The 20,090-nt window shown below is 46.2% G+C and overlaps 1 protein-coding gene across 2 annotated transcripts; it reads right to left on the reverse strand.

Moving 5' to 3' along the window:
* Positions 1-530: 530 nt before the first annotated feature.
* Positions 531-19,567, reverse strand: WSB2 (WD repeat and SOCS box containing 2). Of its 2 annotated transcripts, XM_043440122.1 has the most exons (9): positions 19,411-19,567; positions 13,237-13,405; positions 7,413-7,657; positions 7,138-7,269; positions 4,431-4,531; positions 3,139-3,311; positions 2,322-2,432; positions 2,101-2,208; positions 531-1,506 (listed from the first exon to the last, which is right to left on the reverse strand). In XM_043440122.1, the coding sequence occupies exons 1-9, from the start codon at positions 19,421-19,423 to the stop codon at positions 1,344-1,346; spliced, it is 1,215 nt and encodes a 404-aa protein (XP_043296057.1). In that variant the 5' UTR covers positions 19,424-19,567; the 3' UTR covers positions 531-1,343. The 2 variants fall into 2 exon arrangements, with proteins under 2 accessions (XP_043296057.1, XP_043296048.1); XM_043440113.1 differs by lacking the exon at positions 19,411-19,567 and having other exon boundaries at positions 13,237-13,439.
* Between the last annotated feature and the right edge of the window lie 523 nt (positions 19,568-20,090).

Below are 20,090 nucleotides of genomic sequence, written 5' to 3' on the forward strand. Positions count from 1 at the left end.
TAAATGTTGCCCCATCTATTCCCAGCTGCTTTGTACTCATTTGTTTTAAAAGGTGATTTTTTTTTTTTTCCTTAATGGAAAAAATGAAACAGCGAGCCAAAAGCTTTATACCTTTTTTCCTTCAATGAAAGCCTCTCATCTTGAAAACAAATGTTTTTCTTGCAGCAACAAAGGCAGCAGAGGAGAGGCTCCTCTACCTTTTCAACACGTTTTTTCATAATATACAGGCCTCCACAAAGCACCTAGTAAGAAAGCCAAAGATGTTGCATTTCTTTTAAAATAATTTAAAATATATTAAATTTTCCAAAGGCAGATTTTGTTTGAATGAGGTGTCTTGATTAGATAACTCTACACCGCTGAAGGAGAACAATACTTTTAAGGAGCTAGTTGTGTTTAGGGGCAGAGTTGAGACTGGCTGATGAGTCCAATGAGTTGAAGCAGTCAAGTCAGATCTCGTACAGAAGAAAATCAGCTGAAATGATGACAACACCAATTCTTCACACAATTAAGAAGAGACATCTTCACAACTGTTGGAATTGAGTACTATGGTTTTTAGATACCACTGAAAAACACACAGCTGTACCTTAACATCTGTTGAGGAAATACAAATAAATATGCTAACTGCAAACAACTGACAGATAACTCAGTAGCCACTGGAACAGTCATGCATTTGAGGAATACGTTCTGTATAACCTGACATACAAATTTGTCGCCTCTGGCACATGCACACCATTATTTAAAAAAAAAAAGCCAAGTCTAGTGTCTATCAGGAGCACGGCCTCTTGAGTCACCTGGACTTGAGCTGAGGAATGCCTCCCACCAGACATCTCTACGACACCTGTCCTGCGGGCCACAGGGGAGCGGGGGCAAGGAAAGCCCTTGCTCACACCAGAGCCGCTCTGACCAGCAGGACCGAACTTCACCAAGGCCTCTTCTGCATCTGGATCAGTGACAGACACTTAGCAGAAGCCACACTCCAGTCAAGGGAGTGGGAACTTCCCTGCTGCCACAGAGGCGTGAGGCCCAGGCGCTCCTCTCAGTGAAACAACTCCTTAACTGCACTTGGAATCAAAATGACCAGAGGGCCCAGCGCGGCTGTGCGTACGTAGGGAAAGGTCAGGCTCCATCACTGTCCCTCTTCTATGACTGACACTCGTGTGTCCTGGGGAAGAGACCCCAGCGGCCCCACTGGAATCTGGCTTTGCTACATTCTGTTCACAGCTTCCCAAAGAGAAATTGTATTTCAACCCAAGGCCAGATGTTTGGCCCATTATTCCACCTACTCCTTTGTCAGGAAGATTTATCCTGCTACGAAGAACACAAGTAAGACTACGGAGACTGGCTTAGAAAGTCCTGTACGTGAGGAACTCTTTCATTTTCTTGGGGATTGGCAGTGCTAGCACTTGGTATGTTGTGAGGAAACTTCGAAGGGCTTTCCGGCATAAGTGCTTCAGTGATGACAGGACCCGAGGAGCCGTCCAGAACTGGACGTGGCCATCCCTTGTCCTGAAATGAGACGAAAGACAGGCCTAGGAAATGTCTTTTCACTGTGATAGTTATTAATGTTTCTACTGACTTGCACTGGCAGGAGACTGCAGAGAACGAAATGCAACCTGGACCTTGGAAATACATGTAGAGGCTGTGGTGCTGAATAATTAAGGCTGCTGAGAGTATTACGAGAACTCTAGACACCTTTGATTCCAAAGTGCTATCTCTGGGAGTGCAGGCCTTTATAAATCATACTATGATTTCAAATGTAATGGGGCAGTGCCACTTACTGAATTATAGATGTTCCCTGTAAGGTGGTCTCTGCTCAAAATGGTTTCCCATATAAATTCTCCATCATCTTAATTTGTTTCCTTGCAGACTTGGCCTCTTAGATAGCATGAATTGTAGATCTTTCATTACATTTAGGTTAAATATTAAAAGTGAATGATAAACTATACTGGTAAAAGTGAGTATTAGAATTTTATGTAATTTCAGATTTCCTTAAAGCCTTCCTCATAGGCAAGAAAATTCTAGATGCTTTATTTCCTTAAAAAGCTACAAGGAATACTCAGCAGAAATCGCTACCCATCTGTTCAGCTAACAGATACATACCCTGTGGCAATAACTCCACCATGTGGAAAAAATGTGCAGCAAAGACCATTGGTCATAGGAGCAAACGCAATCGGAGTCTTCAATTCCAGGGCCCAGATCCTGAGGAGCCTGGAGGAGAATGGGACGCATCAGTAGGCCTGAGGTCAGACCCTGAAGGTGATGGTACAAGTCCTTTCAAGCACTTGGCTCTGAGGCTGTGTAAAGAGGTTTCTCTTCATTACCTGTCATCTGCCACCGTGGCGAGGTACAAGCCTTCGGGGGAGAAGCACACAGATCTCAGGGAGCTGATGTGGACGTCGCTGTCATCCATTGGGGGGTTGAGCTGGGTGTGGCTGAGGAGAAGGACACAGGACAGTAGGTGGGCCTGGAGTTTCGGCCACCCTCCACCCTTCAGTGTTCATCCCCAGGCAGGAGGCCAAACTGCCTTGGCCACAAAGAGGTTCTAGACATGCCTTAGACCCTGTGTGAAAAACCTGGGGATCTGCAGACTGGGTAAAAGACAACTGGAAACAAGCGCATTTCATAGCCCCAGTGTCTCATGGAGAGGGCTGAAGAGTTACCAACACTCCCTGCGCTAATTTCCTTATGCAAAGTAGGTCAGCCCTCACTTTAATGCCCCAGTACAAACTGAAAGTCTTTTCTAGGCTAAGATACGTGATAATTATAGGACTACCTATTATTTGCTTCAGAAAACAACAGAGACAAAGGGGAAAAGGAGACCAAGTTGGTGAGAACATGAAAACTCACTTTGGAAATAACAGTTTCAATGAGAGGATCATTCTGAACCTGTTACTACAGTTATTAGTAAATGGAAAGAAAGAGTCACTGTGAGGTTTCATAACGCCGAATCCAAGCAATACAGTGAGCTTCTGATCACAGGAGACTTGAAGGCACTGGGGGCTCATTTGAGAACTTCACTGACAAACACGGCTGCACACCAGTGCCTCAGAATAAGCAGGACCACACTGTGTCCTGCACCAAGATAGGTTTCTCATTGGTCACCCCACCAGGAAGCTGAAGCAGGGGAGCAGTCCTTACTGGAGTGATCGCAGCCGCTCGCCGGTGTAGGGGTCCCACATGATCACATTGGTATCATAAGAAGCCGTGACGAGCAAGGCAGAGTCGGGGGAGAAGTCACAAGACACCACGCTGCTCTGGTGGCCCTCTAGCTTCCGGATTAATGTGTAGGAACGCATGCTCCACAGAAAGACCTGTGGGAAGAGCAGGTGCCTGGTCAGACAGCACTCAGGACATGACCAGTAAGGGGAAGGTACAGCCCTGCCTCTCCTGGCTCTACAGCCAGGGGAAGCCAAGCTCTCCACCCACTCGTCTACCTTTCTTCCAGAGCGTGTCATTCGGGCTTAAATAAAGTGACGGGTCTGAATTCTTGAGGTGCCTAAGCAAGGGACATGCTCAAGATGCTTACTTTAAGGGAGATCAATTGACTGACCTCAGGAAGATGGCTGCCAACCTGTGGACACACAGAAGCAGGTTCTGCTTCTGAGCTCTCTTAGCAAGTAGGGCAATGCCTGCTGAAGACCTAAGCCAGTGGCTATCTTGCCCTTTCACTTAAAACCAAAAACAGGAGTCAGAGGGGAATTCCAGGGAACCCAACAGAGCCATCTAACACCCCGCTTTGGTTTACAGGAATACAGAAATCTGCCCCAGAACTGTAGGTCTGACCTAGCTCATTACTTAAAACTTCTGAGAATCATTAAAAGAATGATTTTTTTTCTTTCCTTTAAGAAAACTCTCACTTTCAGCTAGTTCCAAACCTCAAATCAATGATTAACCTCCTGGGCTGTACCAAATAGTGGACTCTTAACTTTCCCAAGTCAGTCATAGCAACCAACAGCCTGATGCAGATACAAAACTCAAACGGTTTCCAAACTGTTCCTGGGTTTCCAGTACTTTTCTTATAATAGATAGGATATCAGGACAAAGTTCAAGAAGGTTCTGTATGTTTTATGATTTGAAATGGAAATCCTAATCAGATGGATTCAGATTAGATGGTTCGAAGGAAATATGGATCCAAGTGTGGGTTGCAACTTTTAAAATCTTAGACTCTGAGGGGGAAAGACATTTAAAAAGCACCACTTTCCCATCTTGTGAAGGCCAACGGCCCTCCAGTAATGGAGCGGGTCCATGTCACAGTGCAAATCAGAAGGCAGGCATGCAGGAGGGGCCTCAGCAGGCAGCGCGGCTCCCGCTGGGGCAGATTTGCAGGCAAGTTTCAAGGACACTGGCTCACTTACCCTCTCACACACAGGCCTCCACATCTCGTGGAACTGAAACAACACAGCTAAGATCACCCCTAGTTTGAGACTCACCGATTTCTCTCCGGCCGCGGAACATAGCATGCTGCAGTCTGGTGAGATGGAGCAGCAGTAAACCCACTGCAGGTGGCCCGATAACACCTGAATCTGTTTACCTGGCAGAGAAGTGGGAGCACGTGGTTAGCCAACTCCCAGAACCACAAAGCAGGAAGCCCAAAACCCAGTGCTGGTGGCCCCCCACCTGCTATATCCAGCGGTTCTCCAGCAGCTGAGCCCACACGCCCCCCCCCCTTTTTATTTTTATTTGGAAGATAGTTGCTTTATATTATTGTGTTGGTTTCTGCCATACATCACATGAATCTGCCATAGGTATATATATGTCCCCTCCCTCTTGAACCTCCCTCCCACCCCACCCCACCCCCTCTGGATTGTCACAGAGCACAGGTTTGAGCTCCCTGAGTCATTCAGAAAAGTCCCACTGGTTATCTCTTCTACGTATGGTATGTATATGTTGCCATGTTACTCTCTCCACTCATCCCACCCTCTCCTTCCCCCGCTGTGTTCACAGGTCTGTTCTCTGTATCTGCATCTTCACTGCTTCCCTGCAAATAGATTTTATCAGTACCATCTTTCTAGATTTGGGCTCCTTTTGTAATGCAGAGACATGACAAGACTTGTCATTTAAATGCCTGAAACCTATTAATGTGACATTATAATGCCCAAGGGAAATCATTATCAACTGCTTCACCAAAATCCACAAGGTCAATGGGATAAGGGCTCCTTTTATAGCAGACTATTTTTTTCAGGTCCCCCAACCACCTGGATTACTCTGAAGCATCCTCCCAAATTTGAGACCTTCAATTCTCTGTCATCCATGCTCTGTAATGGTTTCCCCCAGTCACAGGATCCCACTCTCCACACCTCGCCAGGATGAACGGATGAGCAGTGATGCAGGGTCATTAGGGCCACATGCTCTGAGGCAGGCAAACTTGGGCTTGAACCCTGGCTCCACTGTCTACTCAGCGCATTATGCTGGGACACTCATTTCACCTCTCCAGGTCTCCATTTTGGGAAAAAATCAAATACCCACCAACAGAGGAATGGATGGATAAAGGGTAGTAATCCACCTGTTAAGTCACATGAAATTAAGGAACTAGATTTTCCATGAAGTGTTTAATTAAAAAAAAAAAGCAAGATGCAAAAAAATGTAAAAAATGAGATTCCATTTTTGTGAGACAATGACCCTCAAATCCATAAACGGAAACGTGAGTGTCTGCATAGATTATGTAAGTATAGAGAAAAACATGGAAGGAAACATGGAAGGCTCTTAGCATGGGGGACAGCACCACAGGGGGGATTATGGAGGAATGTCGTTGAGGGGAGGATGGGACAGCTTAGGGGGGGAAACCCCAACAAAGGGGGGAAAATGTATATGGTCACCTACATGCATTTATGAGTTTATGTGTGAGTATATGTTGGAAATAAATTTTTTAAAGTCAGTCATGGTTTCTTTAGCTGTAACAAGAGCACCTGCCCCTGGGGAGGTGTGAGTGAATATAGCAAGGCAGGGCCGGGTTCCTAGAGACACAACTCTAGCCCCTTCTCTCCCTGAAAAGCCCTATAACTGGCCTCGGTCCCCTTCCGCTCCTCGCCTTAGGTGGTGGCAAGCTGCCTGTGGACACACATTACCAATGGTGCTGCCTCTGAGCAGGCCTCCCAGTCTGCAGGCCCACCTCGGACCACGCAACTACAAGCTCCACAGCAACGGGCAGAAAGGCCCCAGGGCTCTCTGGGTGATGAGATGCCTCCAGGTAAGGCCTCCACAAGCACCTCCTTAGTTGTCTGACAAGCTATCAGGCTTGTTTCTGAGAGAAAGGGACAGGTAAGCGGGGCTGGAACAGTCACGGCTCGGACTTCGCACTGTCAGGGGACAAGTGTGCTCTTCACAGTCCATGTTGCCACTTCCTCTTTCTCCCACCTCCCTCCACACTCATGCCCCTGCCCACGTGAGGGAGAAATATCCTGGAAATAAATTCCTCTTCCCTGCGTCACCATTCTAGCTGCAACACCAGAGATGCATGGAATTCTTCATCAGGCCACTCCTGGATACTGTTCTGCTTACAGGAGAAATGAACGTCCCGCCCAGCCCCACCCCTAGCCTGAGAGAATCCTTCTAACCTAGATTCTGTTTCTCTAACAGGAAGTACCCAACAAGGATGACTTCTCAATCGCTGGTTCCCAACCCAGGGAGACTGTGGCCCTCCATGTGGACACCAGGCAATGTCTGGAGACATTTTTGGTTGTTACCACTGAAGAAGGTGCTACTGGCATCTCACGGGTACGAGAAATATACTGCTCCACAATCAAGAACCCAAAGGTTGGCCCATAACAAAGAATTACCTAGCCCAAAGTTCAAGAGTGCCAGAGCTGAGAAAACCTATTCTATACTATATATTTTCATCAGGGGTGAAAACTGGTTCTTGATGGTCAGAAAAATCCTACCATTTTTATGTACGAAGCATAGATAAGCATTCAGCACCTTAACAGATACACAGTGTATCTCTCTATCTCTGGTATGAAAACCTCCCAGGTAGTGGGCGGCGGGAGGTGACTAGGAAAAGTGTATCTAAAAAGTCTCCTTAGAAGGCACTAATAGAAAAAGGTTGAGAAACACTGTTCTGGATAAAATGACACTGGTCAAGCAGACAGAGGGGCAAATAAAGTATTTGGGGGCTTCCAAGTCATCCCTCCACCTCCATACCATGTTTATTCAGGTCCCAGATGCGAAGAGTCTTATCCCGAGATGCAGAAACCAATATCAAACTGCCACTGGGTGTGAAGCTCAGATCTCTCACGACATCCTGGTGGCCGGAAAGATTCAAAAGCAGGAGCCCTAGCGTGAGAGAGCGGGGCACTAGGTCAGGGGGAGATGAAGCCCTGGTCCTCCGGTCACGGCCACACCCCTTGGTCAACAGGCCGTCCCTGATCAGAATGTGCGAGCCCTGGGGGCCTTGATCCCAGCCAGAAATGACCTACCTGTCTGTACCTCCCAAATCTTGATCTGCCCATCGTTGAGTCCAGTAGCAAGGATCAGGCAAGAGACGTCTGGCACCTGCGGATGGTGGCGAGCCCAGAGTTTCTTGCTGGGTGGAGAAGGCCATGGGCTGAAGGCCAAGCCCCAGACAATCTGCCCACAGTCCAGTGTCTTCTCCTTTGGGCTGCCTCGCCCTTTTGTCTCATTTTTGCTGCTTCGGCTTTTGGCTTCGAACCCTTTAGGGATGCTGGGGAAAGCAGAAGAGTTCTTAATGAATCTGAAACTGCCACCAAGTCAACCAACCTTTCACTCTGGGGTATCTAAGTCTTTGAAGTCCTAGAAACAACTTTGGTGAATTCTAGCATGACTTTTCTTCCTGTTTCTTTTTAGAATTCGTGTAACAGGGACTTCATTGGCCGTGGCTCATTCCACTTCTGACAGCCCTGCAGTGGGGTGACCTGCCTTGTGGGAGAACTAGATCACAGATGCTCCAGGGAGTCATTCTCTTCTTCAGAAAGTTCTCCTGGGTTTTGGTGCATGGAAGGAGAGAGACTCAGTGTTCCCCATGAGAAAGAGAGCATGCTGGAAGTCTGGAACTAGGACAGAACTTAGAGCCTGATTACCCATTTGCTACTCTCCTACCTCATAACACCCCTTTATCTCTAGCTTAGAAACCACCTTAGGAGCAGAAAAATAAACTCCTCTCTGGCCAACAATTTGCTTAGTACACATGATTTCCACCTTCCCTCACTTTGCTCCGATCCATGAGTGAGGCTCTTTCATTTCTTTTCTGATGACTCTTCCAGCCCAGGAACCAACCAGCAGGGCAGTCAAGGAAAGAACTCAGAGCCGTTCAGAGGTACGCTGACCTCAAAGATCTTGTAGCCCAAGCCTCGCCTTTTACCTTCTACTTATGCTGAAACACAGGCCTAGACAAGCTAAATAAGACTCTGTCCTTAAGAAACAGGGCCCTGCCCACACTCTGCCTCACATACTTCTCAAAGGAACAAGCAATTAAATTGCCCTGCAGTTCAGCCCGCAAACGCAGTTTCTGGTCGGCGGTATACTTTATCAGTGCAAGTACTCAGTCCTGCTTTTCTACCTGACTCTGACCACACTCTCGGGTTTATCAAACTGAAGGAATGGTGATGATAAAGCTGGAACTCATTTCCATGAAAAATCCTACAGTTGACATACATGCAGCTGAACCTCTTTCTGTTACATTTGTTCCCCAAAAGTTAGGTAAATCATGCTTTTGTCAATCGCATAGTTGAAATATATTAAAGAATTTTAACCAAGTTCATCTACAAAACTGGCAGCAAGAGACTGAGGCCACTGTAGGTTCTTTCAGCTCTGGAAACCCTATCATTCCACAGCAGAGGCTGGCAGGGAGTGCCCAGGTGGGCAGTCTGTTTTGCACATGAAGTCTGCTTGTTTGCCTGCATCTCATCGAGGGTCGCTGAGACCCTCCAGCAGCAGAGCTGACTTGTCCTGAAGGAGACATATGTCCCCAAAGCCAAAATATTTACTATCTGGGCCTTTAAAGAAAAAGTTTGCTGACTCCTGGCCTAAATGGCCAAATGTGCTCTGAAAACTTGTCATTCTGACAGAACACCTGAATATGACAGTGAATGTCTTTTCAATGAAGGCTGTCCAGTGCACACACGGCCCCAGACAGGCCGACACATGCACTTCAAAGACCTGCCCAGCTCTGACTTGGGAGCCCGAGTTGGCCATGCAAGAGCTCTGCAGGACAGCTTGGAACCTCCAAAGTTCCTTTTATTTCTTTTATAAAATCCTAACTTCTGTATTTGAATTAAGAGATGCATCTGTAGCTACTTTAAAGGAATTAAGGCACATTTATATATTAATTCATTTTAACATCATAAATTTAATTTTTCTAGAACAAGATATTAAAATCTCCATGCTTGGGATAGACATAACTTTCCCAGGGTCACAAAATCACAGGCAGAATCAGAGCCAAGTCTTGGGTGTCCTAACCTACTGTCCAGCAAATGCCTTGGACTTCAGAGTCTGCAATGAATTCAAGGGGTGAGCTATGTGGAAGGTAGGGGTGGCTCGGGACCCGGGTAGACTCATTAGAACTTGAATTCATCAAAATTAAAGTGTCTGAAAATGTTACTTCTAAAAGTAGTACATTATTTCGTTAATATCAATTATTTGCTCAATCTTGAAAGCACTGTATGATTTCTTAAGCGTGTAACAATCCTAACAAGAATATAAAAGACTCAAATTTTCTCTTTTAAAGAACTTTGAAAATAACAATTATTTAAAACTATAAAAATAGCAATGGAAAATGGGGAAATTTTGGAAATGAGAAAATTATAAAAATTACCCAGATCCTAACGACAACGACAAAGATCCATCTAGTCAAAGCTATGGTTTTTCTAGTAGTCATGTATGGATGTGAGAGTTGGACTATAAAGAAAGCTGAGCACTGAGAATTGATGCTTTTGAACTGTGGTGTTGGAGAAGACTCTTGAGAGTCCCTTGTATTGCAAGGAGATCCAACCAATCCATCCTAAAGGAAATCAGCCCTAAATATTCACTGGAAGGACTGATGCTGAAGCTAAAACTCCAATACTTCGGCCACCTGATGCGAAGAACTGACTCACTGGAAAAGACCCTGATGCTGGGAAGGACTGAAGGTGGGAGAAGAAGGGGACGACAGAGGATGAGATGGCTGGATGGTATCACTGGCTTGATGGACACGACTCTGAGCAAACTCCAGGAGATGGTGAAGGACAGGGAAGCCTGGCAGGCTACAGTCTATGGGGTCACGAAGAGTAGGACACGACTGAGCGACTGAACTGAACACCACTCCAACCACAGTAAACACTGTACCATGACTTTTATTTATGTATATACATGTTTTTCAAAAACAAATTTGGGATCATACTGCAAAGAGTTTCATAGCTTGCTTTTCTGGGTAAGCATTTTACTATAAATATTTCCTCAAGTTATTACTCTTCAAAATATATGGTTTTTCTCTAAAATAAGTAACATTCCATTTAACATGTTAAACAATATTCCCTTCATTATATTAAACAAAAGATACACAAAAAGGGTTAATGCTCAAATTTCTACTTTCCTTAATTAATATGGGAAAGATATATTTATGTCTAGTAATATATATATCTATTTGAATACAGGAGTGATTTTCAAGGAAATAACAGATTTTCTACTTTTTAAAAAAATTATTTTCAGACTAAATCTACATCAGACCCAAGTCTGGATACGAAGCTGAATCCCTTGCATTTAGACTGCAGGATTAATAAATAATGAATGATTTTGACATTTTCACTCAACGAGTACAGAAGGAACTGAAAATTGTGATTTAAAAAAACAAAAACAAAAGACAGGGCTTCCCTGGTGGCTCAGTGGGTAAAGAATCCCCCTGCCAATGCAGGAGACACGGGTTTGACTCCTGATCCAGTAAGATCCCACATGCTGCGCAGCAACTATTGAGCCTGTGCTCTGGAGCCCAGGCGCTGCAACTACTGAGCCCGCCGTGTGGCCACTGCTGACGCCAAAGCAGCCTAGGGCCCGTGCCCTGCAACGGGAGAAGCCACGGTGACGAGGAGCCCTCGACCTGCGACAGAGAACACCCCGCTCGCCACAACTAGAGAAAAGCTGACACAGCAATGAAGACCAAACACAACTGTAAATAAATAAACATGAAAAAAAAAGCATACACTGCAATCTTTGATGGCTACAAAAGTATCAGATGGCGATGCCATGATTTCCTTCACTGCTCTTCTCGTTACCAGATTTTAAGCTATTTCTGATTTTTAACTATCATATGGTTAATTTCATGTTGAAAAGCAGTGTATCTAATACATGACCTCCCATTTACAGCAACATGGGGGAACCTAGAGGCCGTCATACTGAGTGAAGTAAGTTAGAGAAAGACAAACAACACATTATAGCACTTATATGTAGAATCTAAAAAAAAAAAAAGGTACAAATGTTCTTATTTTACAAAACAGAAACAGAGTTGCAGATGTAGAAAATAATTTTATGGTTACGGGGAAAAAGGGGGAGGGATAAATCGGGAGATTGGAATTGACATATACACATTACTGTATATAAAACTGATAACAAATAAGGACCAACTTACAGCACAGAGAACTCTACTCAATATTCCATAATAACCTATACGGGAAAAAAACCTAAAAAAGAGTGGATAAATGTTTACGTATAACTGATTCACTTTGCTGTACAGCAGAAAGTAATACAACATTGCATAATAACTATATGCCAATAAAAATTTTTTAAAAAACAAATAAATAGATGACCTCATTTCTGAGATTTCCTGATTGCAGGAAGAACAGTTTTAAGATCGTTGAAATGGCCTTCCTTCCAGAAAATGCACAAATGTACACCCTTCAACCCCTGCAGTGTGCAAAGTACTCATCTCAGCAAACTTGCATCAGCATTACCTATTATCAAGGCAACAAGTTTCAGACTGAACTTATGAAAAACTTTAATATGCAACTTATAAAATGCTTAAAGCAAAACGAATGAGACCTTCAAGGGCAGGGGCCATGTTTGATATATTTCAGAATTCTCAACCCTTGGCTCCTGGTCAGGCAAGGAAGATTTGCAAAAATTGCTGGCTGAATAAATAAATACAGACATAGAGTTGCCCTGGGACAAATGAAAAAAATACAGATGCTGGGCCATCTGACTGGGAGCTCAGAGCCTTCAAACACTGAGACTTGTCCAGCCCAGAGAAAGAAAAGCTAGTTAATATCAAAAACAACTTGGTTGATAACAAAAAAGGCAACTAGCCAATTTTAAAATGGACCAAGGATCTGAATAGACACTTCTCCCAAAGATAGGCAAAGAGCCAGTAAGCACATGGGGGCCAGGGCGGGAGGTGGGGGTGGGGGTGGGCACACAAGATCAGCAGTCAATAGGGAAATGCAAATCAAAAGCCACAATGAGATGCCACTTCACACCCACTCGGATGGCTATGCTGCAAGTGTTGGTGAGGATGTGGAAAGTCTGGGAATCTCCAACACTTGCTGAGATTATAAAATGGTGCAACCACTCTGGAAAACTGCCTGACACACCCTCAAATGGTTAAACGTGTATGAAAACATATATCCACACAAGATACGAAAACATATCCACAAAAGAACCAGTACGGAAGTGTTCGCAGCAGCATTATTTTTAACAGCCAGAAAGTGAGAACAACCTAAATGCTCACCAGCTGAAAAACTTATAAAACAGAATGTGATGTCTCCATAAAATGGAATATCACTTGGCAATAAAGGGAAATGAAGTCACGGAGCATGCTAAAACACAGATAACCATGAAAACAGTACCCTAAGTGAAAGAAGCCAGTCAGAAGATGACATAGTGTACGATTAGATTCGTATGAAATACCTAGAATAGGCAAATCTTTAAAGACAGAAAGTAGATTAGAAGCTGGTCAGGGCTGGAGAGGAGAAGGGTATTAAAGAATGATGGGCTTCTTTTGGGGGTGACAAAAACATTCTAAGATTGGTCATGATGATGGATGCACAACTCTGTACATATACTGAAGTCACTTAATTGTACACTGTAAATGGGAAAATTATATAGTATGTAAATTATACCTCAATAAAGCTGTTAAAAAAAAACACTTGGGTCTATCAACAGAATGAGGTTTCACAGGTACAGGATGAAGGACCCTGGAAATCCCAATGATCAATTTCTGAACTGTTCAGCCACCTTCCCTCTCCTGCTCTTGGGCAGGAAGTCATTTGGGAAAGTTCCCCAGGACTTCCTCATTCCTTTGGGTGTGAAAGAACTTACAACTGCTCCTCCAGCGGCCAGGGGATCAGCTTCACAATGCAGTGTCCTTGAGACCAGGCGAACCAGGACCCATCCGGGGAGAAGGCAACGCTCCACGTTTCACAGCTAGACTTCCAATCAAATTGGTGGGGGCGCCCGGGCTTGAGTTCGGCCAGCAGCAGCGGCTCCTCTGGGGCAGGAGACAACATACTTCAAGAAGGCACCCTCACCTCACCGGAAAGGGCAGAGCCCAGCCCCCCAGCACCTTGCTGACTCAGACACAGGAAAGCAGAGGTCGTCCCCTGGCAAAAAGTGACAGTCTGGATTCCCGGAGGGAGTTGTCATTTAAATGACCCTGGTCAATAACAGTAGCCACAGGCCAAATTCCAGTGGGGTTACTCAGTTCTGGCACTGCTGGTTAACCATGACTCAGAGTAACCTTTGTCAGGGTGAACCCAGTGAAGGGGGGCCTCGTTTTCCCATGAAAGCCCAAAGAGGAAGAAAGGAGGCAGGCCAGGCAAGGATCGAGCTAGAAGGTACTGATCAGGAAGCCTTCAGATGTACTTAAGTTCTCTCCCGAAAGGAATATTTGAAACGCACAGGCTTCCCCTCACTTGCCAGCATCCCTCCCATCACCAAGGCTAATACTGGCCCTGCTCACCACCTCTTGATCTGCCCTCCTCTTCCATCTCCTCTCTGTTCTGGCTTAAATCTTCATCCCATCTTGCCCAGATTTTTTCTACAAGATTCATTTTTTTTCCTGCCCCTAGGGACCCTGCTAAAGCTGAAACACACATTACACCCCAACATTTCTTTCAAATACATCCCAAGGAACCCACTTGCCTACCACTAAAGGCAACCTTCCTCCCCACCCCACTGGCCCCAGCCTCCCCTTTCCGGTCCATGCCGCGTGCCGGCCACACATGTCTCCCTGTTATGCCCCAAGTAGCTCATTCGAGTTCACACCTGGACTCATGTTCTGCTTATGAGAATCCCACCGAGATTAGCAACTGAGAAGCGTACCCAGGTCTCACACTATCAAAGCGGAAATAAGTCCTACCCTGCTTATTTCACTGCTCTCCTATAGTTATCAATTCCCTCCGCCCCAACCTCATCTCCAGCTCGGAATTTACACAGCCTCCTTCAAACACCAAGCCAATTCAATCCTTGTTTCTCAGGGTGAAGGGTGGGGGCTGGACTGGTGCTTCTTCATTGACTTGAAGGGCAGTCCCTAGTTCAACTCTATCCTCTGACAGAAGATTCTCAATGGCTGACAAAGCCTGTAAGTTCAAGGCCTTCAGAACTGATCCTTTGATTGTGATACATATGAATACAAAAGCTGGCTTCCATCCTGAATGAGGTCACTGTCTGATGAGTATGTTCCACTTGAGCAGTTTTGAGACTGACCCTTTTATAGCTGTTACCAGATAGATACTAATTTAACAGCTCCTGTTTTGTGTATTTTAGGACATATCTATGTCTTCTCATAGTTTGACCTTGTTAAAATCAGGATACGAAAAGTGATGACTTCTCATAGTTTAATAAGCAGTATTTTTTCAGAGATACATAATGGCAATACAATCCATGATATCTCAGATTCAATGAATCAGATGGTAAACATGCATATATGTATATTTTTATGTGTGCATATATATATAATATTTCCTGATGTATGCATTATAGGAATATACAGGAGTATATCTTATTTACGTGGATATATTTTGCTGAAAATTCTCTTTAAATAGAATTTTAATGAATTATATCAAGACTTCGTGGCTTTGCTATTTAAAGAAAATTTTAAAAGTTTCCTTTGTAAAGAGAATATTCATTCCCTGAGGTTCTATGTGGAAACCTAGGTTTTGAAATATCAGGTCTGTCTAAATTGGCATTTGTACAGGCCTAGGTAATTCCTCCTAGAAATCTGTGTTTTTGTATATGTGACCCTTTCATTTATACAGTTACTTGTGTAATCAAGCATACTCCTCTGAATGTGAATATTTGCATGGTAGGACATTATTTTATATTTCAAATTGAAAACAAGACTCAATGTTAAGCAGCAATGCCGTGGTGTTTTCTTTATTCTCATTATTTCTAGGTATCTTAAGGTAACAAGGCCCTACCCTGTCAACACCTCCTTCATGTAATCCAGTTCTCAGTTGGGGGCACTTCTGTCCCTTGGGGACATGTGGCAATATCTGGAAATATTTTGGTTGTCCCAACTGGGGGTGGTGGTGGTGGTGGTGCTGCTGCTGCTGCTAAGTCACTTCAGTCGTGTCCGACTCTGTGCGACCCCATAGACGGCAGCCCACCAGGCTCCCCCATCCCTGGGATTCTCCAGGCAAGAACACTGGAGTGGGTCGCCATTTCCTTCTCCAATGCACGAAAGTGAAAAGTGAAAGTGAAGTCGCTCAGTCATGTCTGACTCTTAGCGACCCCATGGACTGCAGCCTACCAGGCTCCTCCGTCCATGGGATTTTCCAGGCAAGAGTACTGACTGGAATGGGGTGCCATTGCCTTCTCTGAGGGGTGGTGCTACTAGTATCTAACGGGTGGAAGCCAGGGACGCTGCTAAACATCTTACAGCGCACAGGATGACCGCCCCCGACTCCCACAAGAAAAAAATTATTTTGCTTAAAACGTCAATGGAATGGTGTTGAGGCTGAGAAACCAGGAGTAGTCAAATACTAAACGACATTGACCTGGAGGTACATTTTTATCACCTGACTTTATTCCATCCTGGTAAGATATGCTAGCTCGCTTCCTCCAGGATATGCATGTCATCCATCCTTTCAACGCCACGCAGGCTTCACACAATATGAAAAGGGGTCATCCCTGACTTCTCTGTTTTCTTGACCTCCCAATCCAGACCCAAGAACAAGTTCTATCAAGTCTGCTCCCAAAAGACTTGGCAAATCTAACTTCCCTCCACCTCATGGCTGTTTATTCTCAACTATGTAACACCATCTCATCAGCATCAGCTCATCTATCCAACATTATCTCTAAGCAGCTTCCAACTGCTCTCCTAGCCCCCTCTCTGGCCCCCACCACCCATTCTCCTCACCTCTCAGTGATCAGTTTCGATCCATCTCAGAATAAAAACCTCACCCTAGAAGTCCTGCACACAGGCCTTTTCTCACCCCTTGGTGGTGCTCAATTAGTTCTAACCTCAGGGCCTTTACACCAGCTATTCTCTTCACCTTGGAATACGTGAAAAGAGAGAGCCCTAAGAGAGGCTCCTTAGAGAGCCCTTCTCTGATCCCAAGTCAAGGTTCTTCCTAACTTCTCACTTTATCTTCTTTACAGCACAAACACCATTGTGATCATTATCTGTCACCTTCCAACTAGGACATCAATGCCACAGAGTAGGGACCTTGTATGTTTATCTCCAATGCCTAGCAGTGTTCCTGGCAGAGAGCAGGCCATCAGTAAATATTTGTGGAATAAATATACATGGTATCTCTCTATAATATACATGAAATGAAGTCCCTTAGACTGTTACGATGTCTTTGCCAAAAATTTAACATGAAATGCTTCTTAAACATAAGCCACATCCAGATTTCACACTCTATTTCTGTCATTTGGGGATTTAATCTCTTGCTATCTCAGGCTCGGGAATTCAAAGACTAAAATAAGGAGGAAAAAAAAAAAAATGAAGGAACTATGAAGATTCTAAAAGGGAGTCTGGGCTCAAACTAAACTTGGCAGCTGGAAGAGAAAGCCATAATTAGTGCAGAACTTAAAAAAAAACAACAACAAAACAAAAAACCCAGAGGCAAGAGGATCCAGCTTCATCTGGGATTGTACCTGCCCTGGACCTTCTTGGTGAAAAGGCCTATGGATCCAAGTTTTCTAATTAAACATTGGGATGTGTTTGGCGGAGTGGAAAGATACGTACCATGGGCCTCTTCTGTGGGAGGAGATTTGCCTGTACACAGAAACGGAAGCTATGAAGGACTCTGGCTGGCAGGAAGCTTGACGATTTATCCTGCCTTAGGGTCTTTACATTAGCCATTCCATCATCCTAGAAAACTCTGCCTGGCTGGCCCCAGATCCTTGTCCAGATTAGGCCTCAGTGCTGGTGTCAATGTCGGAGAGACCTTCCTGGCCTCACTACCCAAAGTGGCCCAGTGACTTGTGTTCACTGCACTGAATTTTCCTTTTAACCATCACTCACCCATCTTCTCTTGATTGCTTGTTTTTAGGTGACTGTAGTTTCTCTCTTCCCCAGCCTCACTTCAAACTGTTCACTGCTACCAGACTGCACTGTCTCATTCAGTAGCCACTAGCCACATGTGGTTACTAACCTTCTGAAATGTGGTAAGTCCCAATTAAGACGGGTTGTTAGCTACACATGCTTTATTTTGAAGACTCAGTATAAAAACAAAAATCTAAAAATGTTTATCACGATTATATGTTGAGATGACATTTTAGATATGCTGGATTGACAAACATTTAATTTTAAGATTAAATCCACCTGTTTCACTTTTTTTTTGTTTTTTAACACCACTACTAGAACATTTCAAATTGCCTATGTGGCTTGAGATTCTATCAGCCAGCGTCGCTCTAGAGAGTGCCTGGCATACAGTAGATACTCAATAAATATTTCAACGTATCAATGCATTCTAACCACTGCTCTGAAGATATCTACTGTTGTCCACTGTAATCCCATCACAATGGCCTTTATTCAGTTTCAAAAGAAAATAAAACTGACCTTTTTTTTAAATTGTAGCTTGGCAGCTCTCAGTAGCTCAGCCCACACCCCAAAACACAGTCGTCAATCATTAGGAAAAAGCCAGAACTGGAAACAGATTCCTGCTAAAAAGGGAGACTAGCTCCAGATCACTGTCAGATACAAACTAAAAGGAGTCAATGGAAATGACAGCGGAAGCTAGAAAAAGATTCACATAAGATTTCAGGCAAACAGTAGAGGCCCTTTAACAAGAGTTCTATGGGTAACACACTCACTGAAAAGAAAGCCCTTATCTAGATGGGAAAGCATAGAGAGCTACCTCTACACCTGGTATTGAATGCCTGACTCCAACAAAGAAATGTCATTTCCCAAATTAAAAAGTTACACCACCCTGGGGGAATCCCCTGATTTCAACCCACCCACCCACCCGTAATCCCTATTCCATCCAAGGAGTCAGGGAAACATAAAAACACCCACAATCATAATCTTCCAGACCAGAATAAAGCTTGCACTTCACTGGAAGAATACAAAGAGGTTCTGGAACAAATTCTGAGCCCAGGCCTTGACCCCTTCAGAGAAATTTCCCCTGAGGAAACTGCCTTTAAGCAAGGGAGTATATTCAAGAGTTGGGACTCCCAGAATAAACCACAAGCCCACCCCAAGTTTCTATATTAGTGGGGTTTAGAGGCAAAGTGGTTGGAAAGATTCTGAAGCACGCGCCTTGAGGTTTGGCCTTAGCACAAGCATTCCCACTGAGACTGTATGTTCATTTGGGCTGACCCTCCAAGTGCTTCCAATATTCTCTGACTTCCACACCGTTTTCTGATACAGCTGTTAACAAGGATAGAAGCAAGTACCTCACTCATTGGTGTATCCTAACTTGTCCCCCCATGTATGTCACCATGCTCGCAGTATGGGTTTTCAAATGAAATTCCAGACCCGATTTTCATGCGCAGTCAAGTTTGAGAAGCTCCCAACAGCCAGTTAAGGCAGATACTATTATTAGCCCATTTTGCAGATACAAAAGAGACTTGTGTTAAGTGGCTTGTCCACGATCTCATAGCTTCTATGGGGCAGAGCGGACTCCCACCCAGACCTCGAGTGCGTCACCTGACACCTGGGCACCCACCCCCTCTCGGGAATCAAAACACCCACCGCTCCGAGGGCCTGGCGTCCCCGCCGTCCCAACCCGGCGGTGGCGTCCGGCCCCAGGCGCCCCCCACTGCCCCGGGGGTGGGGATCTCCGCTGCGCAGAGGCCCGTAGTCCCCGGGTCCGGCCGGGAGACGGGAGAGGCTGGAGACGGGGTGGGGGCCGTTGACAGCGAAAGTGAAACAAAGCTGGGCGCCGGGCGTGCACCTCGCCGCCGGCCGACGCAGACGTCCCAGGCCCGATGCCCCATGCCACCCCACCCCCGCGGACCGTTCCCGGCCGAGCCTGCACCCCCACCCCCAGGGGAACGGGCCCTGCCCCCCCGGCGGGGAACGGGCGCCGCGGCCCCACTCACCTCCGGCCTCCATGGAGGACGCGCGCGGCCTCGCGGCAGGCGGCGGGCGCCTCAGCCCCCCGGGCCGCCGGCCCTCATGCCGCCCCCACGCAGCCCGCCCCCACCCCGGCCCCGCCGCCGCCGCGCCCGCCGCCGCGCCCGCCGCCACCCGGAGAGGCCATCAGCTGCTTCCCGTCACATGGCGGCGGGCGCGGGCGGGGACGCGCGGGGGGCGGGGCCGGGGCGCGCAGGGGAGAAGCCTGGAGCCCGGCTGCGGGCGACGCGGGGCGGGCAGGTGGACCCTGGGGGCCGGGGGGACGCGAGGCCTGAGGGGGAGTCGGGGATGTTGGGGCAGGTGGCCTCAGGCAGGATCGAGCGCGGATGGAGGGGCAGCGGGGCTGATAAGGAGATGGGGAGGGTGGCGAGCCGAAGAACCTGGGGTTTGGAGGAGCCTGGTCCAGGGGAAAATGGGGGCGAGGCGGCGTAAAACCCAGGGGTGGGGGTGGGGCTCGGAGGAAGACGGGGGTCGGTGCGGACAGGAAGTAATCCCGGGCGAGGGTGGTACTGAGGGGAAAACCGGCGTGGGAGGCGGGCAGGTGAGGCCCGCAGGATAAAAAGGGGGCGGTGGCGGGGTATTCGGGGAGCTGGGCTGAAAGGAAACCGGGGCCGGCGAGGGCACGGGGGTGGGAGAACCCAGGGGC

Source organism: Cervus canadensis, chromosome 1, assembly GCF_019320065.1.
Source record: "Cervus canadensis isolate Bull #8, Minnesota chromosome 1, ASM1932006v1, whole genome shotgun sequence".
NCBI lineage: Eukaryota > Metazoa > Chordata > Mammalia > Artiodactyla > Cervidae > Cervus > Cervus canadensis.

Coding starts and splice junctions, on each gene's coding strand:
- WSB2 (XM_043440113.1), bottom strand. CDS start 13,424: ATGTTGTCTCCTGCCCCAGAGGAGCCGCTGCTGCTGGCCGAACTCAAG. Junction 7,270..7,412: donor GATTTGGGAGGTACAGACAG/GTAGGTCATTTC, acceptor CTCTCACGCTAG/GGCTCCTGCTTTTGAATCTT. Junction 2,433..3,138: donor GAGCGGCTGCGATCACTCCA/GTAAGGACTGCT, acceptor CCTTCTCCTCAG/CCACACCCAGCTCAACCCCC.